Raw genomic sequence first — 18,646 nt, 5'->3', positions numbered from 1 at the left:
AGATATAATTAAAGGAAAAAAGTTTTTAAATAAATTCTTTAAATAAAGAAATTAATATAAAATGATTACGTAATCATTGTACAAGACCCCCCCCTCCCCATGTAATCAAACATAATCACTTCAATGACCCCCTCCCCCCCCTAGGTGATTACGTAATATATGGACAGCCCCTTTATCGTCTCAAACATGCAAGCGCGGCGCTCAATAAACGTCAGTACACTCGTTAAGACTGGAATTTCAGTTGGTGCATCGGCTGAATTTTCCAGTGCGGCTAGGCTCTCATGGTCTAGTTTTTTTCTGATAAGAAAAGCAAGGATTGGATCCCATGATTTAGTGCTGATATCGAGATTTTTGAGTGTGCTTAAAGTCTTCTGCACTGTATCGTGTAGTGCTCGAAGCTGTTGTGCAGTCCCGTTGATGGGCATGTGATCGACTATTTTCGCTATTGCAGCAAACACTAATATTTTGCCGTTTTGATACCTTAGTTTTAGTCTTTTCCAGGTGTCCTCATATCCAGCTTGTGAGAAGGCTGTATCCGTCAAAATGTTCCTTGCTTCACCGCAAAGAGAGCTCTGAAGAATGTATAGCTTCTGGCTGGCGGAGTATGGCTTATTATGGACTAATTCTACAAATAAATCGTGGAACCTGGGCCAATCTAGATATTCGCCATCAAATTCAGGAATCTTGTTTGGTGGAAGCGAAAGACTTAGGCTCATTGGCGCGTCGTTCTCTCGAAGTAAGGTAATTTCATACTCTTCGTGCAGTGCCTTGAATCGACTTACTTCTGCTTTGGCGGCGGCCACTGCTCCAGGTGTATTGTCGACTTCATCATGGGCCTGTCTCAATAGTTCCCATTGGAGGTGCAGATGTCGTTGTAGCGCTGGGGTGATTGTTTGCGCCGTTGACGCCAGCGCAAGAGATGATTCTAATTCGTTACATCGTCTCTGTAGTTGTCGGATAGCAACTTCAATCGATGAGCCAGTGTGTATGTGTTTGACTATCGGGTCCTTTGTGTTCTGTGTTCGCCGCGGATCTTTTAGAGGCCCACTTTCCGATGGGATGTTGTCTCTAAATATTTGCTGATATTTTTCTACCAGCTCCTTTAATGCCGCCAATCTTGAGGCATACTCCTCTCCGGTAGGTAGTGCCGCCTTCTCGACCTCTTCGTCAAGATCACAAAACTGCTGCCAGAGATCGTTCAACTCTCCTAGCCGACCGACATAATAGCCGTCTCGTTTGCGTCGTTCGGCCGAATCCTTGCTATAATTCTTTATGACCTGTTGAATTTGCCCTTGTACCTCATTCTGATCGTCAAGCAGACGATTTTGTAAATCGACTCTGTTTTGACTGGTTTCCTCTATGAATGAGATCGACAAAATGTTTGCAGTTCTGCTCGTGTTTTGGAGATGACGAATCCTGTGAATCTGGATGATGCTCGGTATTTTAGGTAGTTGGATAGGCCGGATGGGGTGATTGATCCTGTGAAGCTGGACGAAGCGATGTTGTCCTGTGAAGTTGGATAAGCTGTCTATCCTGTGAAGCTGGATGAGCTATGCTGTCCTGAGAAGCTGGATAAGCTGTGCGGTCCTATGAAGCTGGATAAGCTATGCGGTCCTGTGAAGCTGGATAAGCTATGCGGTCCTGTGAGGCTGGATAAGCTATGCGGTCCTGTGAAGCTGGATAAGCTATGCGGTCCTATGAAGCTGGATAAGCTATGCGGTCCTGTGAAGCTGGGTAAGCTATGCGGTCCTGTGAAGCTGGATAAGCTATGCGGTCCTGTGAAGCTGGATAAGCTATGCGGTCCTGTGAAGCTGGATGAGCTGGGTATCCTGTGAAGGTGGATAAGCTATGCCGTCTTGTGAAGCTGGATAAGCTATGCGGTCCTGTGAAGCTGGATAAGCTATGCGGTCCTGTGAAGCTGGATAAGCTATGCGGTTCCTGTGAAGCTGGTTGCAGCTGAGTATGAACTTAACTTTGCTTCTCATCAGTTAGAGGTTCAGCCTTGAGTTTGAAGGGGGTTGCAGGGTGTGATCCTTTGTTGGTAAAGGATCACGTCGGGGTCACCAATGTTTGATCCCAAGCGTGGCTTGTAGATCAATATAAGTTTGTATACGAGGCCTCTTCCCGGAGGTCAGAAAGGAAGACCGCGGAGTTATAAGATGTGTTGATAACTGATTTATTGTGAGCTTGGTAGATGGTTATATACTACTTGGAGATGAGGAAGTTAAATGTAAAGAATAGTGGAATGGGTTGACTATGGGCGCGGTTAGCGTAGTTGGATCGACTGACACTGCAGAATGTGCTGACCGCTTGGCGGCTCAGTGAGACATCGAGTCAACCGTTGACATTGACTATGTAGAATATGCTGATCAGCACTTATTATCTGCCGTGGGTGCAACTGAACGCCTGGTACTGTTACCAAACTGTAGTACTGCTTGATTTGTTGGTCGTTGGTCATGTTGAGCAACGACAATGGTGACATTTTAAAAATTGGAAAAATCTCGGAATATAGTTCTCCGGTTAGTTCAGCACATTTATTTTAGCGCTGAAATCAAAGAGCTAAAGAAATCCCGGGAAGTCGGACAAGGCAGCAGTCTCAGCGCCCTTACGCCTTTTTTGAATCAGGATGATCTCATTCGAGTTGGAGGAAGATTGGAAGCATCTGAACTTTCATTCGATGCAAACTATTGCCATATAATGATCCAATAGTCAAATTATTATTTAAAAAATTCCATAAGGAACATATGCATTGTGGTGCCCAAACTCGAATAGCCACATTAAAGCAAAGATATTGGGCAATAAAGGCAAATAACATACCAATGTTCGATTGGTTTTCCTTTTTAAATTAGAAGTCCCACTATTTGTGTTTTATTATAATAAGTTGATAGTTTTATTGAAATGAAGTTAGTGATAAGTAATTCGGATAAGGTCTCAGGTATTTTAATGAACTTATAATAGGATTAAACTCAGTTTTTAGATACTTAAATCGCGTCGTTCTTAAACTTCTTTATTTCGCACGTCTTTATTCTTCGTCTTTCTCGGATTAACTTCGATTTTTATCAATTTGATCGGTTCCTTCCTTCCTTATTAATTGGCACGTCTTGCTCAATCTGTTCTCTCGTTCTTAATGCTCGTTCCAGACTTCTTTTCTCGTTCGCGAATACTTTTGCTTTCAGCTGATTAGAGATGGGTTGGTCTGAACGGGGCTGCCAGACCTATTCCCAAAACTCGGCCATCCTTCTAAACATTCGTCCCGAATGTATCGCCGTCGTCGTCAGAGGATACTTGCATCCATGGCTTCATATATTCGGCGCAAGAGGTAATGCATCTTGGCCCGTCAGAGGAAAGAGATTCTTTTACCACATCGTAAGTGTCCTTAGGCTTGACTTTGGTTACACGGTAGGGACCCAAGTACTTAGGCTTCAACTTAAGCCCACCACCAAGCTGAGTGCGTTTGATAGCGACAATATCGCCGACTTTGTATGTTGTTGCTGGTCTACGTCTGAAATTATACGAGTGCTTGTTCTCGTTTTGCATGACAAGGATCTGTTGCTTGGCAGCTTTGCGGATCTCGTCTCGATTGTCCTGGAACATTTGAATTAGCTCATGCTCGATTATTTCTTTCAGCTTGATGTCCGTTTTAGTGCGCATCTTGATGCCTACAAGTAGCTCGAATGGAGTTGTATGTGTACTCCTGCAGTACGTCGAATTGATTGTTTGCTGAACCTGGTTCACAAACTTATACCATTTGCTGGGATCATCTATAGTTTGGAGAGCACGGATACAATTGTGGCGTTGAGGCGTTCAACTTGGCCGTTTGCTCGTGGAACTCCTGTGGTAACTGCATGAAGTTCAATACCCTCGTTCTCACAATACTTTTTGAAGTCGTCTGAAGTGAACGCTGTGCCTCGATCGGATATTATTTGTACAGGATTGCCAAATATTGCGCTCTGAGCTTCCAGTCTGGTGATGACGTCCTTGGAAGATGTTGATTTTGTGGGATACAGCCAACAAAATTTAGTAAACCCGTCGATGAATGTGCTTGTATGCCTGAGAGTCAATTCGAGAGGTCCCAAAAAATCCATGTGAAATGTTTGAAGCGGCTCCGCTTCCTTCGGCAATGGGTGTAAGTCTCCTTCCTTTTTTCCAAGTTTGCGGTTTAGCACAATACATGGAATGCAACATTTTATTTTTCGTTGAATTTTGTCTTCGAGTTTTGGAATGTAATATTCCTTTCCGATGATTTCCTTTGTCTTCTTTACTGAAAAATGTCCTTTTTCATGGGCCTGTCGAAAGATTTTGCGTTGGAGGATTGGTGGTACAACTATCAGTTCTTCGTCGTTCACCAATTTGTACAGCAGACCAGATCTCATGAAGAAATTATTGTGGCTAGCTTTCTCAGCAAGGATGTCAATTATAGCTTTTAATTCCTCGTCCTGTAATTGAACACTCTTCAATTTGCTGTGCAAGCTTTCGTCGGAGATCATCATTACAGGGTAACGGCTTAAAGCATCTGCATGACGAATGCGTGTACCTGACCTGTGTTCAACTTCAAAGTCAAACTCCTGAAGTGCACGGATCCAACGTGCGACTCGAGTTACTCTACCTGTGACAGGTTTGGGCACTGTTTGTGAATTGTCACTGTGAAGGAAGTAAGAAAAACAATTTTAAAAATTCCAAAACAATACACAAAAACCTGATGAGTGTCCTAAAAATTAGAGACATAAGGTGTCTTTGGATCAAAAATGCATTGTAGGAGAAAATGTTTTTATTTAATTTTTAAACGCTGTTCACAAATGAAGATTTTTAAACTTTGCTGTGACTTTAAAATTTCAAATGCGTCCACCTCCTCGTGTGGTTAAGATAGATTGAATTTTTCAAAACGACCGTATAAAAGAGACATGAAACTATTTAGTTCCGAAAAGATTACCAAAATTGGTTTACCACTCTTCAAGATATATCCCAAGACACGAAGAAAATTTGTGATTTTCTTAAATTAAAGATACCGCAAATACCAGAGCTGATGGACTATAGGCGTAGTGGCAAGTTATGCTAAGAAAAGCCTCATTTATCGAAATAAAATGGTGGCAGGCCTGGACACCGACCCATGTCACATTTTGTCGGCCTGTGTTATTACACCGCGAATGTACGGGGGTATCGTCTTTTAACACAATACGCATCGCAACGTTTGTTGTTTTTGTACTCGTCAGCTTATAGTTCTTGATCAGTTCGAAAACTTTGCGTTTTGCTTCAGTGGTTGCACTCTCGTCAATGTTTATATTAAAACTTTCGGCACTTTCGACGTTAATTGTTATTAGCGAACTTAATTCACTTTCGGAGTCATGGTTTTCTCGGCTTTGTATTTTAATTCCGTCACGATTTATTAAAATTTCAGCGTTGTTGCAAAATTCTGCGCCTAACACATCTTGTACGTCCAAAAAGTCAGAAGAAACAACTAGAAAATTCTCTTCAAACACTTGATCGTCAACTTCGAATTCCTCTTTAAACGAACCGAATGGTTTGTTGTTGTTTCCGAAACCAACAAGAAAAATGTTCACAGTACTCACTTTAGGCTTATTCAAGCTTACGTACGTGGTTTCACTCATTATGTTGTATTTGCTGCCTGTAGTCAAGTACAACAACTTCAACGATTGCCCCACTGTGCACTCGATGCAATTTCAATATATATATATATGTATATTTATCTTCGCATATTTCGGTACTTGTTCCTCATTCCCATTCGTCTCCGATAAGAAAACCGCGTGATTTCTTTTATGTTCTGTTTTACGCTTCACTCCACTCAAAGCGTGAACGCTTTGTTCACGCGGTCTTTAAAAATTGTCTCAGAAAATTGTTAAATTTCTTAATAAATATAAGTACGAAGTAAAATACATAATTGGCGCAGTCGGCAAAAGTAATAAAAAACTAATCGACCATTGACTATTAGATGTTTTGGGAAGAGCATATCAAGCTGTTTTTTCCTATAAACATACAAAGTGCGGTTAAATTGGCCAGTAATATTAAAGTCTTACTGAGCCTCACTATAAGCCCCACATCTTTATGCAAAACCACGATTGCACATTAATACATCAAGCCAGCCACCATCGAAACGGAAAAATCTGCATTAACGGTGCTGGTGCTGGACATATCAACGGAGAACCGTAAAAGTTGGTGACTATACCAGCTCAAAACTAGGGCCGATTACATACCTCGGAGAAGTGGCTGTGACCGAAAATTTGCCACCAAGATGTCTACAATTTGGGACCTTCTAGCTGACGTACAGGACTTTGGCGGAAAAACAGAAGAGCTGCTAATTTTCATCCAACACGTGGACGTACTGCGAAAACTAGCTCAGTCCGCAGATGCAAGCAATATTGAGCTGTTTGACCTTAGAGTAAGATGCAAAATTCGAGATAAGGCAAATACTGCATTAATTAATAATAACAACCCATCCGATTGGATAACTGTAAAACACATCTTACAATCAAACTTTAATATAGCCGAAAGTTTCGAAATTATAGTAAATAAAATAAAACAAGAAAGGAAGCTACCTTCGGCCAGCCGAAGCTTATATACCCTTGTAGATAAAAGAATACTCACTCGGTGCAGTTCCAGGGATTCCAGATTCAGCGTTTCGATTTATTTCAATTTTGTTTTTAAGTAGTCAAGAATCAAAACGCCTACTTCCTACAAAGTTACAATGAATTTTCTTATATTTGTTTGGGAGCCTTAAGATATAGTGGTCCGATCCGGCTGGCTCCGACATATGTACTACCTGCAATAGAAAGAAGACCTTCGGGAAAGTTTCATCGCGATAGCTTTAAAACTGAGAGACTAGTTCGCATAGAAACGGACAGACGGACAGACGGACAGACGGACAGACGGACAGACGGACATGGCTAGATAGACTCGGCTATTGGTGCTGATCAAGAATATATACACTCAGAAAATGAATCGCCCTGAATTTTAGAAAATCGCCTATGGATTTGCTTCACTGGCGATTTTTTTCTTTAAAATAAAAAAATTTTCTACTGGTAAAGAAAATTTTCTTCCAATTAATCAAAATTCATTAAATTCAAGAAATATTCCAGAAATATAGAAAAAAATCGCCAGTAAAGCAAATCCATAGGCGATTTTCTAAAATTTTTTTTTGAGTGTATACTTTATGTGGTCGGAAACGTCTCCTTCACTGCGTTGCAAACATCTGACTGAAATTATACTACCCTCTACAAGGGTATAAATATCAGAATTAAGAAATAATATTAATGATTTGTACGAATATCTCACAAACCAGTTAACTAAGTTAAATTTAAAATCTCAAATGGAAGAAAATAAGTGGTACACAAGTGACACAAACGAAAATATGCTGTTAAAAATGTTTATTGCTAAGCTACCTAACGAGCCAAAATTAATTCTTCAAGCTAGAAACCCGAAAACACTTCTTAGAGCTAAGGAAATGTTAATTGAAACTGATTATTTCTTTAAAAATTATAATTTACGACTGTATACTAATAATAGGTTCCAGCAGACATTTTCGCCTAACGTCGAAACTCCATCAAGGAACTTTAATACTAAAAATTACCCTATTCGAAACTACCCTGTTAGATTAGACCCAATTAATCAAAATATTTCTCAATTTCCTTCGAGCTCTCGCAGGCCATCAGAAAGAGTTAGCACCGAACATAATACAAGCTCTAACGGATATGGACAGACCCCCACTACTAGCAGAGTCTCTGAGATGGAAGTCGGCTCGCTTCAGCCCCAAGCAGAGGCAAATTTTCAGCTAGCAGCGTCCGAGCTCTTCCCTATATAATTGTTAGGACCCAATCAATACCCCTCAAGCTTCTCATAGACTCGGGCGCAGGTACATCTATAATAAAGAAAAACCTTTTCCATCATTCGTTCCGCTCACATTTGGAAACCCCGTTAACTATCAAAACAATAAATTCAATAACAGTGGTTTCAACTAAAATAACAATCCCAATGTTTAAGGAATTTAACCTACCAAATGCAAAAATAGAAATGTTAGAAGCAGACTTAGTATCGAGTTTTGATGGTATAATCGGTTGTAATATTTTGAAACCTCTAAAGGCAATAATAAACTTTGAAAAACAAATTCTTATTACAAAAAATTTTTTCTAATTCAGATACCATGATAAAAAATCTTTCATTAGACGATTCCGTAAGATTCTCTTCTGATGTCGAATTTGTTAGGCCAGACATTAAACACATAACAAATAAACTAACATTAGACCATCTAAATCCAGAAGAAATTGAAAAACTTACAAAACTTTTAGTAAAATTTAACAGTGTGTTCTACTATGACGGTGACAAATTAACTACTATTAGCAAATATCAGCACAGCATACCGACAGTCAACGACCTTCCAGTATATTCAAAAATTTATAGAGTCGCTGAAGCGCAAAAAAAGGAGGTAGATAGACAAATACATGAGATGTTGGAATCCGGGGTAATAGTAAAGTCATCGAGCCCTTATAATGCTCCTATCTGGATTGTTCCCAAAAAAGGAACTTCAGAAACCGATACCTGGCGAGTAGTTATTGATTTTAGAAATCTTAACGCCAATACTATAGAGGATAAATTTCCAATACCAAATATGGAGGACCTATTTTCAAAGCTAGGTAACTCACAATATTTTACGACTTTGGACTTAGCTAAGGGATTTCACCAGATCCTGATTAAGCCTGAGGACCGTCACAAGACAGCATTTTCTACAACTACTGGCCACTTTGAATTTACGAGAATGCCTTTCGGCTTAAAAAACGCCCCAGCATCCTTCCAGCGGATGATGAATGAAGTTCTTCACGACTACATTAATACGATATGTGTCGTATATCTTGATGATATACTTATATTTTCGACTTCGCTAGATTAATATATTGACTCTATTGCCAAGATACTTAAAAGATTATCTCAGTTTAATATGAAAGTCCAAAGTCATAAATGTCATTTCTTAAAACGTCAATCGGAGTATTTAGGCCATATTATTTCAACCGAATGCATCAAGCCTAACCCTGAAAAAATTGCAATTATTAAATAAATCCCTATTCCCAAAACTATTAAACAAATTCGATCATTTCTCGGATTAACAGGATTTTATAGAAAGTTTATAAGAGACTACAGTAAGGTCGCTCTTCCCCTTACATCATGTCTAAAGAAAGGTTCAAAAGTAACACCTACCAAAGATTTCCTAGAATCTTTTGAAAAACTTAAGGAACTTTTATGTTCAAACCCGATACTGGCATACCCAGATTTTTGTAAAACATTTACTCTAACATTTACTCTTGTCGCAAGCCAACCACCCCATAGCATTCGCATCCCGTACCCTGAATAATCACGAATTAAATTACAGTACCATTGAAAAGGAGCTATTAAGTATCGTTTGGGCAGCCAAATATTTTCGACCTTACTTATATGTGAGGAAATTTTATATTCAGACAGATCACCGTCCTCTTGTTTGGTTAAATTCATTACGGGAACCTAATATGAAAATGCAAAGGTGGAAAATTAGTTTAAATGAGTATAACTTCGATATCCAATACATAAAAGGGAAAACAAACCAAGTGGCTAATTTTCTTAGTAGAATCCAAATAAATGCTTTGGGTGAGGATGATGATCCTAGATCTGATGTTGTCACCATTCATACGGAAATCGATCCTAATAATCGCATTTTCTTAAGTGAATCTCCCATAAATATATACAAACATCAGCTCGTAATAGAAAAGTCGCCTAAAGAAAATTACTCAAAGAAAATAATTTATAGGAAAAAAATCCGTTTTACAATTTCACTCCCGCAATACAATGAAGATTTTGTAATACACGCTTTGAACGAGTTCCTGCCGATAAAGGGATCCGTAGGAATTTTTTGTGATGAAGTGGAGTTGTTCCCGGCTATTCGGATGACCATAAATAGATATTTTGCAGATTTTAATAAAATATGCTTCTTGAAATGTGAGAAGTTAAGAGATATATTTGATAGGGAAATCCTCCTCGCAAAAATAGAAGATCACCATGCAAAAAAAAACCATAGAGGAATTCACGAGACATATCTTGAACTTAAGGATGAAATATATTTTCCCAATCTTAAATTAGAAATCCATAAATATATAAATAACTGCATAGTATGCAATATGTGCAAATACGATAGACATCCAAGTAAATTAAAATTACTCATAACGGAAACTCCGGCAAAGTCCAATGAAATTGTCCATATAGACATTTGGTTTTTCACTAAAACATTAATGTTTTTGACCTGTGTCGATAAGCTATCAAAACATGCTTCTATTCACTATATAGCAGACCGAAACTCTTTAACAATAGCCAGTGCTCTAAGAGAACGATTTGCAAATCTAGGGAAGACAAAAAAAATTATTGCCGACAATGAGTTTTGTACAGCATATATAAAGGATTTTCTAAATATTGAAGGCATTGAATATCATTTTACTTCACCAAATACGCACACTGGAAACTCAGATATCGAACGGTTTCATTTAACGTTAAACGAGCATATCAGAACCTTTAAATTGGACGATAAGACTAGGGAAATTGACAATAGGACCCTTGCGCTAAAATCTGTAGAAATATATAACGATACAATACACACAACACTTAACCAGAAACCTAATGACTTATTACACAATCATGTTGATGAATCTGTTTGGAAGAACTTACAGGAAAAGATACAAAATAAGAAAAAACTAAATATTAATAAAATAAATGAAAATAGAGTTGACCACAATGAATTTGGTAATCGTGAACTAATTAAAAACTTGGGGTTTCAAAATATAAAACAGAGACCGAAATACATAATTAAAACTGTGAAAGACAAGAACAAGACATTTTTTTTAGACCAAAAAGTCTGCAAAAGAGACAGAACTGTTGTTAAAAGAAAATATAAATATCAAAACAGTATTGAAGATGTTCACTTTGATAGGAAAATAACAGGTCGAAATGTACAGACTCGTTGAACTTTTCTTAAAATATATATATTGTAACATTAGTAACCAAATAAATATATATTGTAACATAAAATATAATTAAGCAAACATAAATGTAAAATAATCTTAAGATTATAATTTAAGGTAACTAGACTGTATTACAAGCACATATTAAGAATGTTTTTGAAATAACATTCCAGGAGTAATGTAAATTCAACGGGGGGGGAGTCAAGTACAACAACTTCAACGATTGCCCCACTGTGCACTCGATGCAATTTCAATATATATATATGTATATTTATCTTCGCATATTTCGGTACTTGTTCCTCATTCCCATTCGTCTCCGATAAGAAAACCGCGTGATTTCTTTTATGTTCTGTTTTACGCTTCACTCCAGTTCGAACTACCAAAGCGTTCACGCGGTCTTTAAAAATTGTCTCAGAAAATTGTTAAATTTCTTAATAAATATAAGTAAAATACATAATTCTGTGTCAATAAGAGCTGTGTACTTGTTGTTCTTTATACGAATTTCTTTACACATCGATAGTTTATCATCCGATACTTTGCGCGTATTTTTAGGAGTTTCAACCGTTTCAATTTTGCCTGTATGCAAGTCTTTAGAATTGTGTCCATAATTATTGCAATTAAAGCACTTCCGACCGTTGCTTCGATTAGGGCACTGATTTGATGTATGGCCACTTGCACCACAGTTGTAGCAATTAACGCATTTCGGTACGAACGGACGTGTTTTATCTAAGCTCCAAAGAAAAATAGTTTTCACTCTGAACTTATAGTCAAAATAAGCGTAGACACCAGTTAAAAGGGTACTTAGATCTCGCTTTCACTGTGAATACTGCAAGTCTTCTTGGATACCGGCCAGGTTGTCATATAAACTGATTAAAATAACTAAAGAAACAAATAAAAATTGAACGCCGCATCCATATTTGTGCACGAACATCAAACTTACCACCGACGAACTTATCTGTCCACACTCTTAACACTCTTCAAGTTGCCATGTCTTCAACTTCGGCTCCAGCAAACAAGCGACTTCGCAGCAACACCAACTACATTGTGAGTCCCACCGAGTGCATGTCTGATGCTCCGCCGCCGTGGCTCCTAGAGATGCTCAACTCGCGCTTCAAAGAACAAACTGAGCAGATAGCATCCTATGTGAGGGACGCAGAGGAACGTATTCTAGGCGGTCTTACGAGCCGCTTAGATTGCATTACAGCCGAGATGAAGCAGTTTGGGGAGCGTGTCACCATAGTGGAGGGCGAAGTGGCACAGTTACGCGCTGGGAGGAATCAGCTGATTGAGCCCGTTGAGCATCTGGGTCGGGAGGTTGGCGAGCTGACCACCCTGAGAGAGAGAGTGGGAGAGATCGAGGCAAAACTGGCAGCACAACAAATGGCAAATCAGGCGTGTGACTTACGCGTACATGGAATTCCATTTGTTGAGGGGGAAAACTTGAAGGTGTTGTATAACCAGCTCTGTTTTTCACTTAAGCTGGCACCGCCACCGAAAATCAAGGAGCTATTCCGGGCCAGAAAAACACAAAACTCTTCTGTTGACCCGATGGTCATTATACGCATGGAAAATCAGCACGAAAAAATCACGCTGCTGCGCTGTATCGAAGCTTATCGTCGCGCAGTAAACCAACAACTAAGTCTGCATATGATGGGCTTCGACTCACAAGCTGCTCTCTATGTCAATGAGCAGCTTTTGAGAGAGCACTATATAATATTTAAAGAGGCAATGAAGCTTACCCGCAGAGGTTTAGTCCACGTCAGGTGCAATGATAAAATCTACTGCATCGAGAGTATGGATCAGCTTTTGGCGCTCTCGCAAGATGCTGATAAGCTAGCCTCTTCTCAATTATTATCATCATCTCCGCGCGCTGCAACTTCGTCATCTGCGGTTGACGGAATCGCCGCGAATTGTGAGGGATTTCGCCGATGATATGTTCCTGTATCATAATCTAATTATAACTAGGTACTTTAAATCTAAATATTCTTTCTATATTAGACATAAGATTTCCCAAACTCTTAAAAATACGACTCTCTTAATTAGGTATCTCACACTCTCTCAAGACTCTTTTTTGTATTTAATAGTGGTGCTTAGACTTATTTTTATATCAAAAGCAATAGGTGCGTATGCGTCACTGATTGTCTGGTCTGTCGATGATGGATGACAATGATTGTTCCCCGAGTGCGAGCAGCTATACGATGCTTAGAGTACTTGGTAATCAGAGAAATGGCCTACGTGTATGCCATATTAACGCTCAAAGCTTAGTGAAAAAAATCGAAGAATTTAGGTATTTATTTGTTAGTTCTAACATTGACGTTATTTGCTTGTCCGAAACATGGTTTTCGTCGTATGTCAGTGATTCGTTAGTAGAGTGTTATGGTTATGATATCTTTCGTTCCGACAGAGGTAGCCACGCTGGGTGAGTAGCCATATATGTAAACAAACGTCTTAATGCAAAGTTTGTCTGTAAACATCCGAGTGATAGCTCCGTTGAATGGATATTTGTTCAGATCACAAATACATTATACTCACCAAAAACTTTAACAGGCTGTGTTTATAGACCAAACCGATTTATTGACTACCAAAACTTAATTGACTTATTGTCCTCTATGTCCATCCAATATTCGGACGTTATCCTTGCTGGGGATTTCAACAGCAATATTCTAAAAGAAAATAAATTATCGGACGACATCGAATCTATTGGCTTAAATTTAGTAAACTCATCAGAACCTACACATTTTTCAAACCACTGTGATACTTTACTTGACTTATTTTTTGTAACTGACTGTGATAAAATGTCCATGTATAGTAAACTTTCAATGCCAATGTTTTTAAAACACGACCTAATTTATCTAATTTATAATATTAATACTGACTTTACTGAAAACCATATAGTTTATAGGGACTTTAAAAATATTGACTACGCCTTGCTAAGTAACGACTATAATTTATGTGACTGGGACTCTATATATGACCATACAAATATTAATTCTCAATTGACTGTCCTACAAAATAATATAATATACTTATATAATCGATCAGTACCATTTATGACGAAAATGACCAAGCCACGTGAAAATCCATGGTAAAATTTAGCAATTATTGGCAAACGGGATACTGCATTTAAAAAATGGAAGCGATACAAGACAAGCCAGCATGCGGCCCAATATAAAACTCTAAGAAAAAATGTTTCACAATTGATTAATCAAGAGAAACGCAAATATTTCTTTAACAGATTTAATAGGGCAACAACGAGACAGCAGAAAGGGGCTGATATTAAAAAACTAGGCATTGGTAAAACCAACACTGATGAACTAAACCAAATATTTTTAGACTGCAAAGCAGTGCTGCCATTTTGTCCTCTTTCCGGACAGATCTGTCCCTTTTTTAACGACTTTATCCGGAAAAAAATTCAAACATCCCCTATCCGGAAATCTGTCCTTTTTTCAAAGATAAGGTTTTGAGTGTTATTTTTGCTAGTCGAACGTGTATAAACCTGCTTTTATATGCTAAAACGCCGTTTTAACCATTATTCTTATAGTTCGGCTCTTTAAAAATAATTCTTTTTACAAATTATCAAAGAGATGTAATGCAGTCGATGGACTTTCTTTATAGTACGATTTTTTCTGTAGCAAAAAAAAAGAGGAAAACACTTTAAAAAGTTCTCAATTTTTACTCTCAGCCTTTTTGTCAGAAAAAAATTTCATATTTGAACGACTCTTATTCGGGTTTGACGCAGATATTGCATTTTTTTGTATTACCAATATAGTTACTTGAAATGCTTTTATTATTTTAATAATTTTAGATTATTACGTATACGCACAAAAATTGACCATGGTAAAATGATCAAACGAAGAAGGTTGTGAGTCAGGCGCAATAGATCATTACATAATTGAATTTAATATAAAATCCATTTATATTAAGTAAATATATCTCCCTTTGGTAAAAACAGAAAAATGGAGGCGCATTTACTTTTGTCCTTTTTTTTTGTCCTTTTTTAAATTTTTTTTGTCCTCTTTTTCCCTGTTTTTTTTTACTTTTCTGTCCGGTTTTTCAAGCTGAGTGATGGCAGCACTGCTGCAAAGTACCTGATGTAACTAAAGATGACTATATTGATCACCTACCTCAAAATACATATCGAAATTGTGATAATATAAATTGCGGCTGTGATAATGGTACCTGTGATAGTATTTTTAATTTCGTGTGTGTAACTGAGTCTGATGTCCTTAAATCAATGTTACTAATCAAGTCAAATGCTACTGGAGTCGACGACATAAACACAAAATTTATAAAGATACTATTGCCAAAAATATTACCATACATAACTTTTATATATGTGGGATTGGTTTTCCTTTTTAAATTAGAAGTCCCACTGTTTGTGTTTTATTATAATAAGTTGATGTTTTTATTGAAATGAAATTAGTGATAAGTAATTCTGATTTTAGTTTTAGGTATTTAAATGAACTTAAATGGGTTTTAAACTGCGTTTTTTGATAATTAAATCGCGTCGTCGTTAACTTTCTTATTTCGCACGTCGTTCTCAATCGCTTCTCTCGTTCTTACTGCTCGTTGAATACTTCTTTTTTCCTTCGCCAAAACTCTTTTTTATGTCAGCTGGTTAGTGATGTGTTGGTCTCAACGGAGCTGCCAGACCTATTCCCACAACTCGGCCATCCTTCTAAACATTCGTCCCGAATGTAGCGTCGTCGTCGTCAGAGGATACTTGCATCCATGGCTTCATATATTCGGCGCAAGAGGTAATGCATCTTGGCCCGTCAGAGGAAAGAGATTCTTTTACCACATCGTAAGTGTCCTTAGGCTTGACTTTGGTTACACGGTAGGGACCCAAGTACTTAGGCTTCAACTTAAGCCCACCACCAAGCTGAGTGCGTTTGATAGCGACAATATCGCCGACTTTGTATGTTGTTGCTGGTCTACGTCTGAAATTATACGAGTGCTTGTTCTCGTTTTGCATGACAAGGATCTGTTGCTTGGCAGCTTTGCGGATCTCGTCTCGATTGTCCTGGAACATTTGAATTAGCTCATGCTCGATTATTTCTTTCAGCTTGATGTCCGTTTTAGTGCGCATCTTGATGCCTACAAGTAGCTCGAATGGAGTTGTATGTGTACTCCTGCAGTACGTCGAATTGATTGTTTGCTGAACCTGGTTCACAAACTTATACCATTTGCTGGGATCATCTATAGTTTGGAGAGCACGGATACAATTGTGGCGTTGAGGCGTTCAACTTGGCCGTTTGCTCGTGGAACTCCTGTGGTAACTGCATGCAGTTCAATACCCTCGTTCTCACAATACTTTTTGAAGTCGTCCGAAGTGAACGCTGTGCCTCGATCGGATATTATTTGTACAGGGTTGCCAAATATTGCGCTCTGAGCTCCCAGTCTGGTGATAACGTCCTTGGAAGATGTTGATTTTGTGGGATACAGCCAACAAAATGTAGTAAAGCCGTCGATGACAGCAAGAATGTGCTTGTATGCCTTGTGAGTCGATTCGAGAGGTCCCAAAAAATCGATGTGGAATGTTTGAAGCGGCTCCGCTTCCTTCGGCAATGGGTGCAACTCTCCTTCCTTTTTTCCAAGTTTGCGGTTTAGCACAATACATGGAATGCAACATTTTATTTGTCGTTGAATTTTGTCTTCGAGTTTTGGAATGTAATATTCCTTACCGATGATTTCCTTCGTCTTCTTTACCGAAAAATGTCCTTTTTCATGAGCCTGTCGAATGATTTCGCGTTGGAGGATTGGTGCTACAACTATCAGTTCATCGTCGTTCACCAATTTGTACAGCAGACCAGATCTCATGAAGAAATTGTTGTGGGTAGCTTTCTCAGCAAGGATGTCAATTATAGCTTTTAGTTCCTCGTCCTGCCATTGAACACTCTTCAATTTGCTCTGCAAGCTTTCGTCGGAGATCATCATTACAGGGTAACGGCTCAAAGCATCTGCATGACGTATGCGTGTCCCTGATCTGTGTTCAACTTCAAAGTCAAACTCCTGCAGTGCAAGGATCCAACGTGCGACTCGAGTACAGATTTCTCTCTTTTCCATCGTTTTTGTAAAAGCATTGCAGTCGCTGACCAACTTGAAATGCATACCTAAAAGGTAAACTCGGAATTTTCGAAATGCTTCTACCACTGCCAGGATCTCTAACTCGTAACTGGAAAACTTTCTTTCTGCGTCTGTCGTTTTCTTACTCATGTAGTACACCGGGTGTATCTGGTTGTCATTGGGCGACTTTTGAAGCAGAACTGCTCCGGGAAACTTCGTCACAGCCTTCGTCTTTTCATCTGAGATACAAATCTTTTGGTTTTCAATGCTATGAATGCTAGGAAATCGATTTTCTTTTTGAGGAAACAGCATTTCTTTAGGTTGATCACCAAACCGTAGTCTTCACAGCGCTTGATGACTGTCTTGAGATTGGCGACTGCTTCGCCTTCGTCTGTAGCTGGGACAATGATATCGTCGACATAGGGAATCGCGATACCAGATCGGGTCAAGTCTCGGAAAATGGCGTTAACGTGTCTTTGAAATACGCCTGGAGAATTCGTAAGGCCAAAAGGGACTTTCAGGAACTGATACTGGCCATTGTGGGTTACAAAGGACGTGAACTTGCGGCTTTCGACATCGACGTTTACGTGGAAAAATCCGTTTTTGAGGTCCAGCGTGCTGAATACGTGAGCATCTTGCAGACGGTCCAATTGGTCTTCGATCAAGGGAAGGGGAAACATATCTCGTACTATTACCTTGTTAATCCTTCTGTAGTCAATGCAGAGTCGAGTTGTGTTGTCGCGCTTCTTAACTAATACGACCGGACTGCTGTACTCGGACTCAGAGTGCTCGATGACCCCGTCCTCGAGCCACTGCTCGATTTGATCGTCAATAATACACCGCTCGGAGAATGCGAATCTACGCGGACGCGAGTGTACGGGGGTATCGTCTATTAACACAATACGCATCGCAACGTTTGTTGTTTTTGTACTCGTCGGCTTATAGTTCTTGATCAGTTCGTAAACTTCGCGTTTTGCTTCAGTGGTTGCACTCTCGTCAATGCTTATGTTAAAACTTTCGGCACTTTCGACGTTAATTTTCATTAGCGAACTTAATTCACTTTCGGAGTCATGGTTTTCTCTGCTTTGTATTTTAATTCCGTCACGATTTATTAGAATTTCAGCGTTGTTGCAAAATTCTGCGCCTAACACAACTTGTACATCCAAAAAGTCAGAAGAAACAATTAGAAAATTCTCTTCAAACACTTGATCGTCAACTTCGAATTCCTCTTTAAACGAACCGAATGGTTTCACCCTGTTGTTGTTTCCGAAACCGTCAAGAAAAATGTTCACAGCACTCAATTTAGGCTTCTTCAAGCTTACGTACGTTGTTTCACTCATTATGTTGTATTTGCTGCCTGTGTCAATAAGAGCTGTGTACTTGTTGTTCTTTATATGAATTTCTTTACACATCGATAGTTTATCATCCGATACTTTGCGCGTATTTTTAGGAGTTTCAACCGTTTCAATTTTGCCTGTGGGGCAGTCTTTAGAAATGTGTCCATAATTATTGCAATTAAAGCACTTCCGACCGTTGCTTCGATTAGGGCACTGATTTTATGTATGGCCACTTGCACCACAGTTGTAGCAATTCAC

General features: G+C 38.8%; 3 protein-coding genes across 14 annotated transcripts in view; 1 reads left to right on the top strand and 2 right to left on the bottom strand.

Moving 5' to 3' along the window:
- The window catches only part of Myo81F (Myosin 81F), a 1,428,838-nt gene that overhangs the window by 320,011 nt on the left and 1,090,181 nt on the right, over positions 1 to 18,646 (top strand). The window lies entirely within an intron of this gene.
- Positions 1 to 18,646, bottom strand: part of LOC138913340 (uncharacterized) — a 275,105-nt gene that overhangs the window by 39,982 nt on the left and 216,477 nt on the right. The window lies entirely within an intron of this gene.
- LOC138913342 (uncharacterized) lies at positions 2,894 to 6,523 on the bottom strand. The gene is made up of 2 exons (XM_070216725.1): positions 5,724 to 6,523; positions 2,894 to 4,641 (listed from the first exon to the last, which is right to left on the bottom strand). The coding sequence occupies exon 2, from the start codon at positions 3,649 to 3,651 to the stop codon at positions 3,241 to 3,243; it is 411 nt and encodes a 136-aa protein (XP_070072826.1). The 5' UTR covers positions 3,652 to 4,641; positions 5,724 to 6,523; the 3' UTR covers positions 2,894 to 3,240.

Source organism: Drosophila takahashii, chromosome 3R, assembly GCF_030179915.1.
Source record: "Drosophila takahashii strain IR98-3 E-12201 chromosome 3R, DtakHiC1v2, whole genome shotgun sequence".
NCBI lineage: Eukaryota > Metazoa > Arthropoda > Insecta > Diptera > Drosophilidae > Drosophila > Drosophila takahashii.
The sequence above is the reverse complement of the archived record's forward strand: the minus strand, read 5'-3'. Positions and strand labels throughout refer to the sequence as shown.

What these genes read in the sequence shown, in the direction of transcription:
- LOC138913342 (XM_070216725.1), bottom strand. Translation starts at nt 3,651, where the DNA reads ATGCGCACTAAAACGGACATCAAGCTGAAAGAAATAATCGAGCATGAG.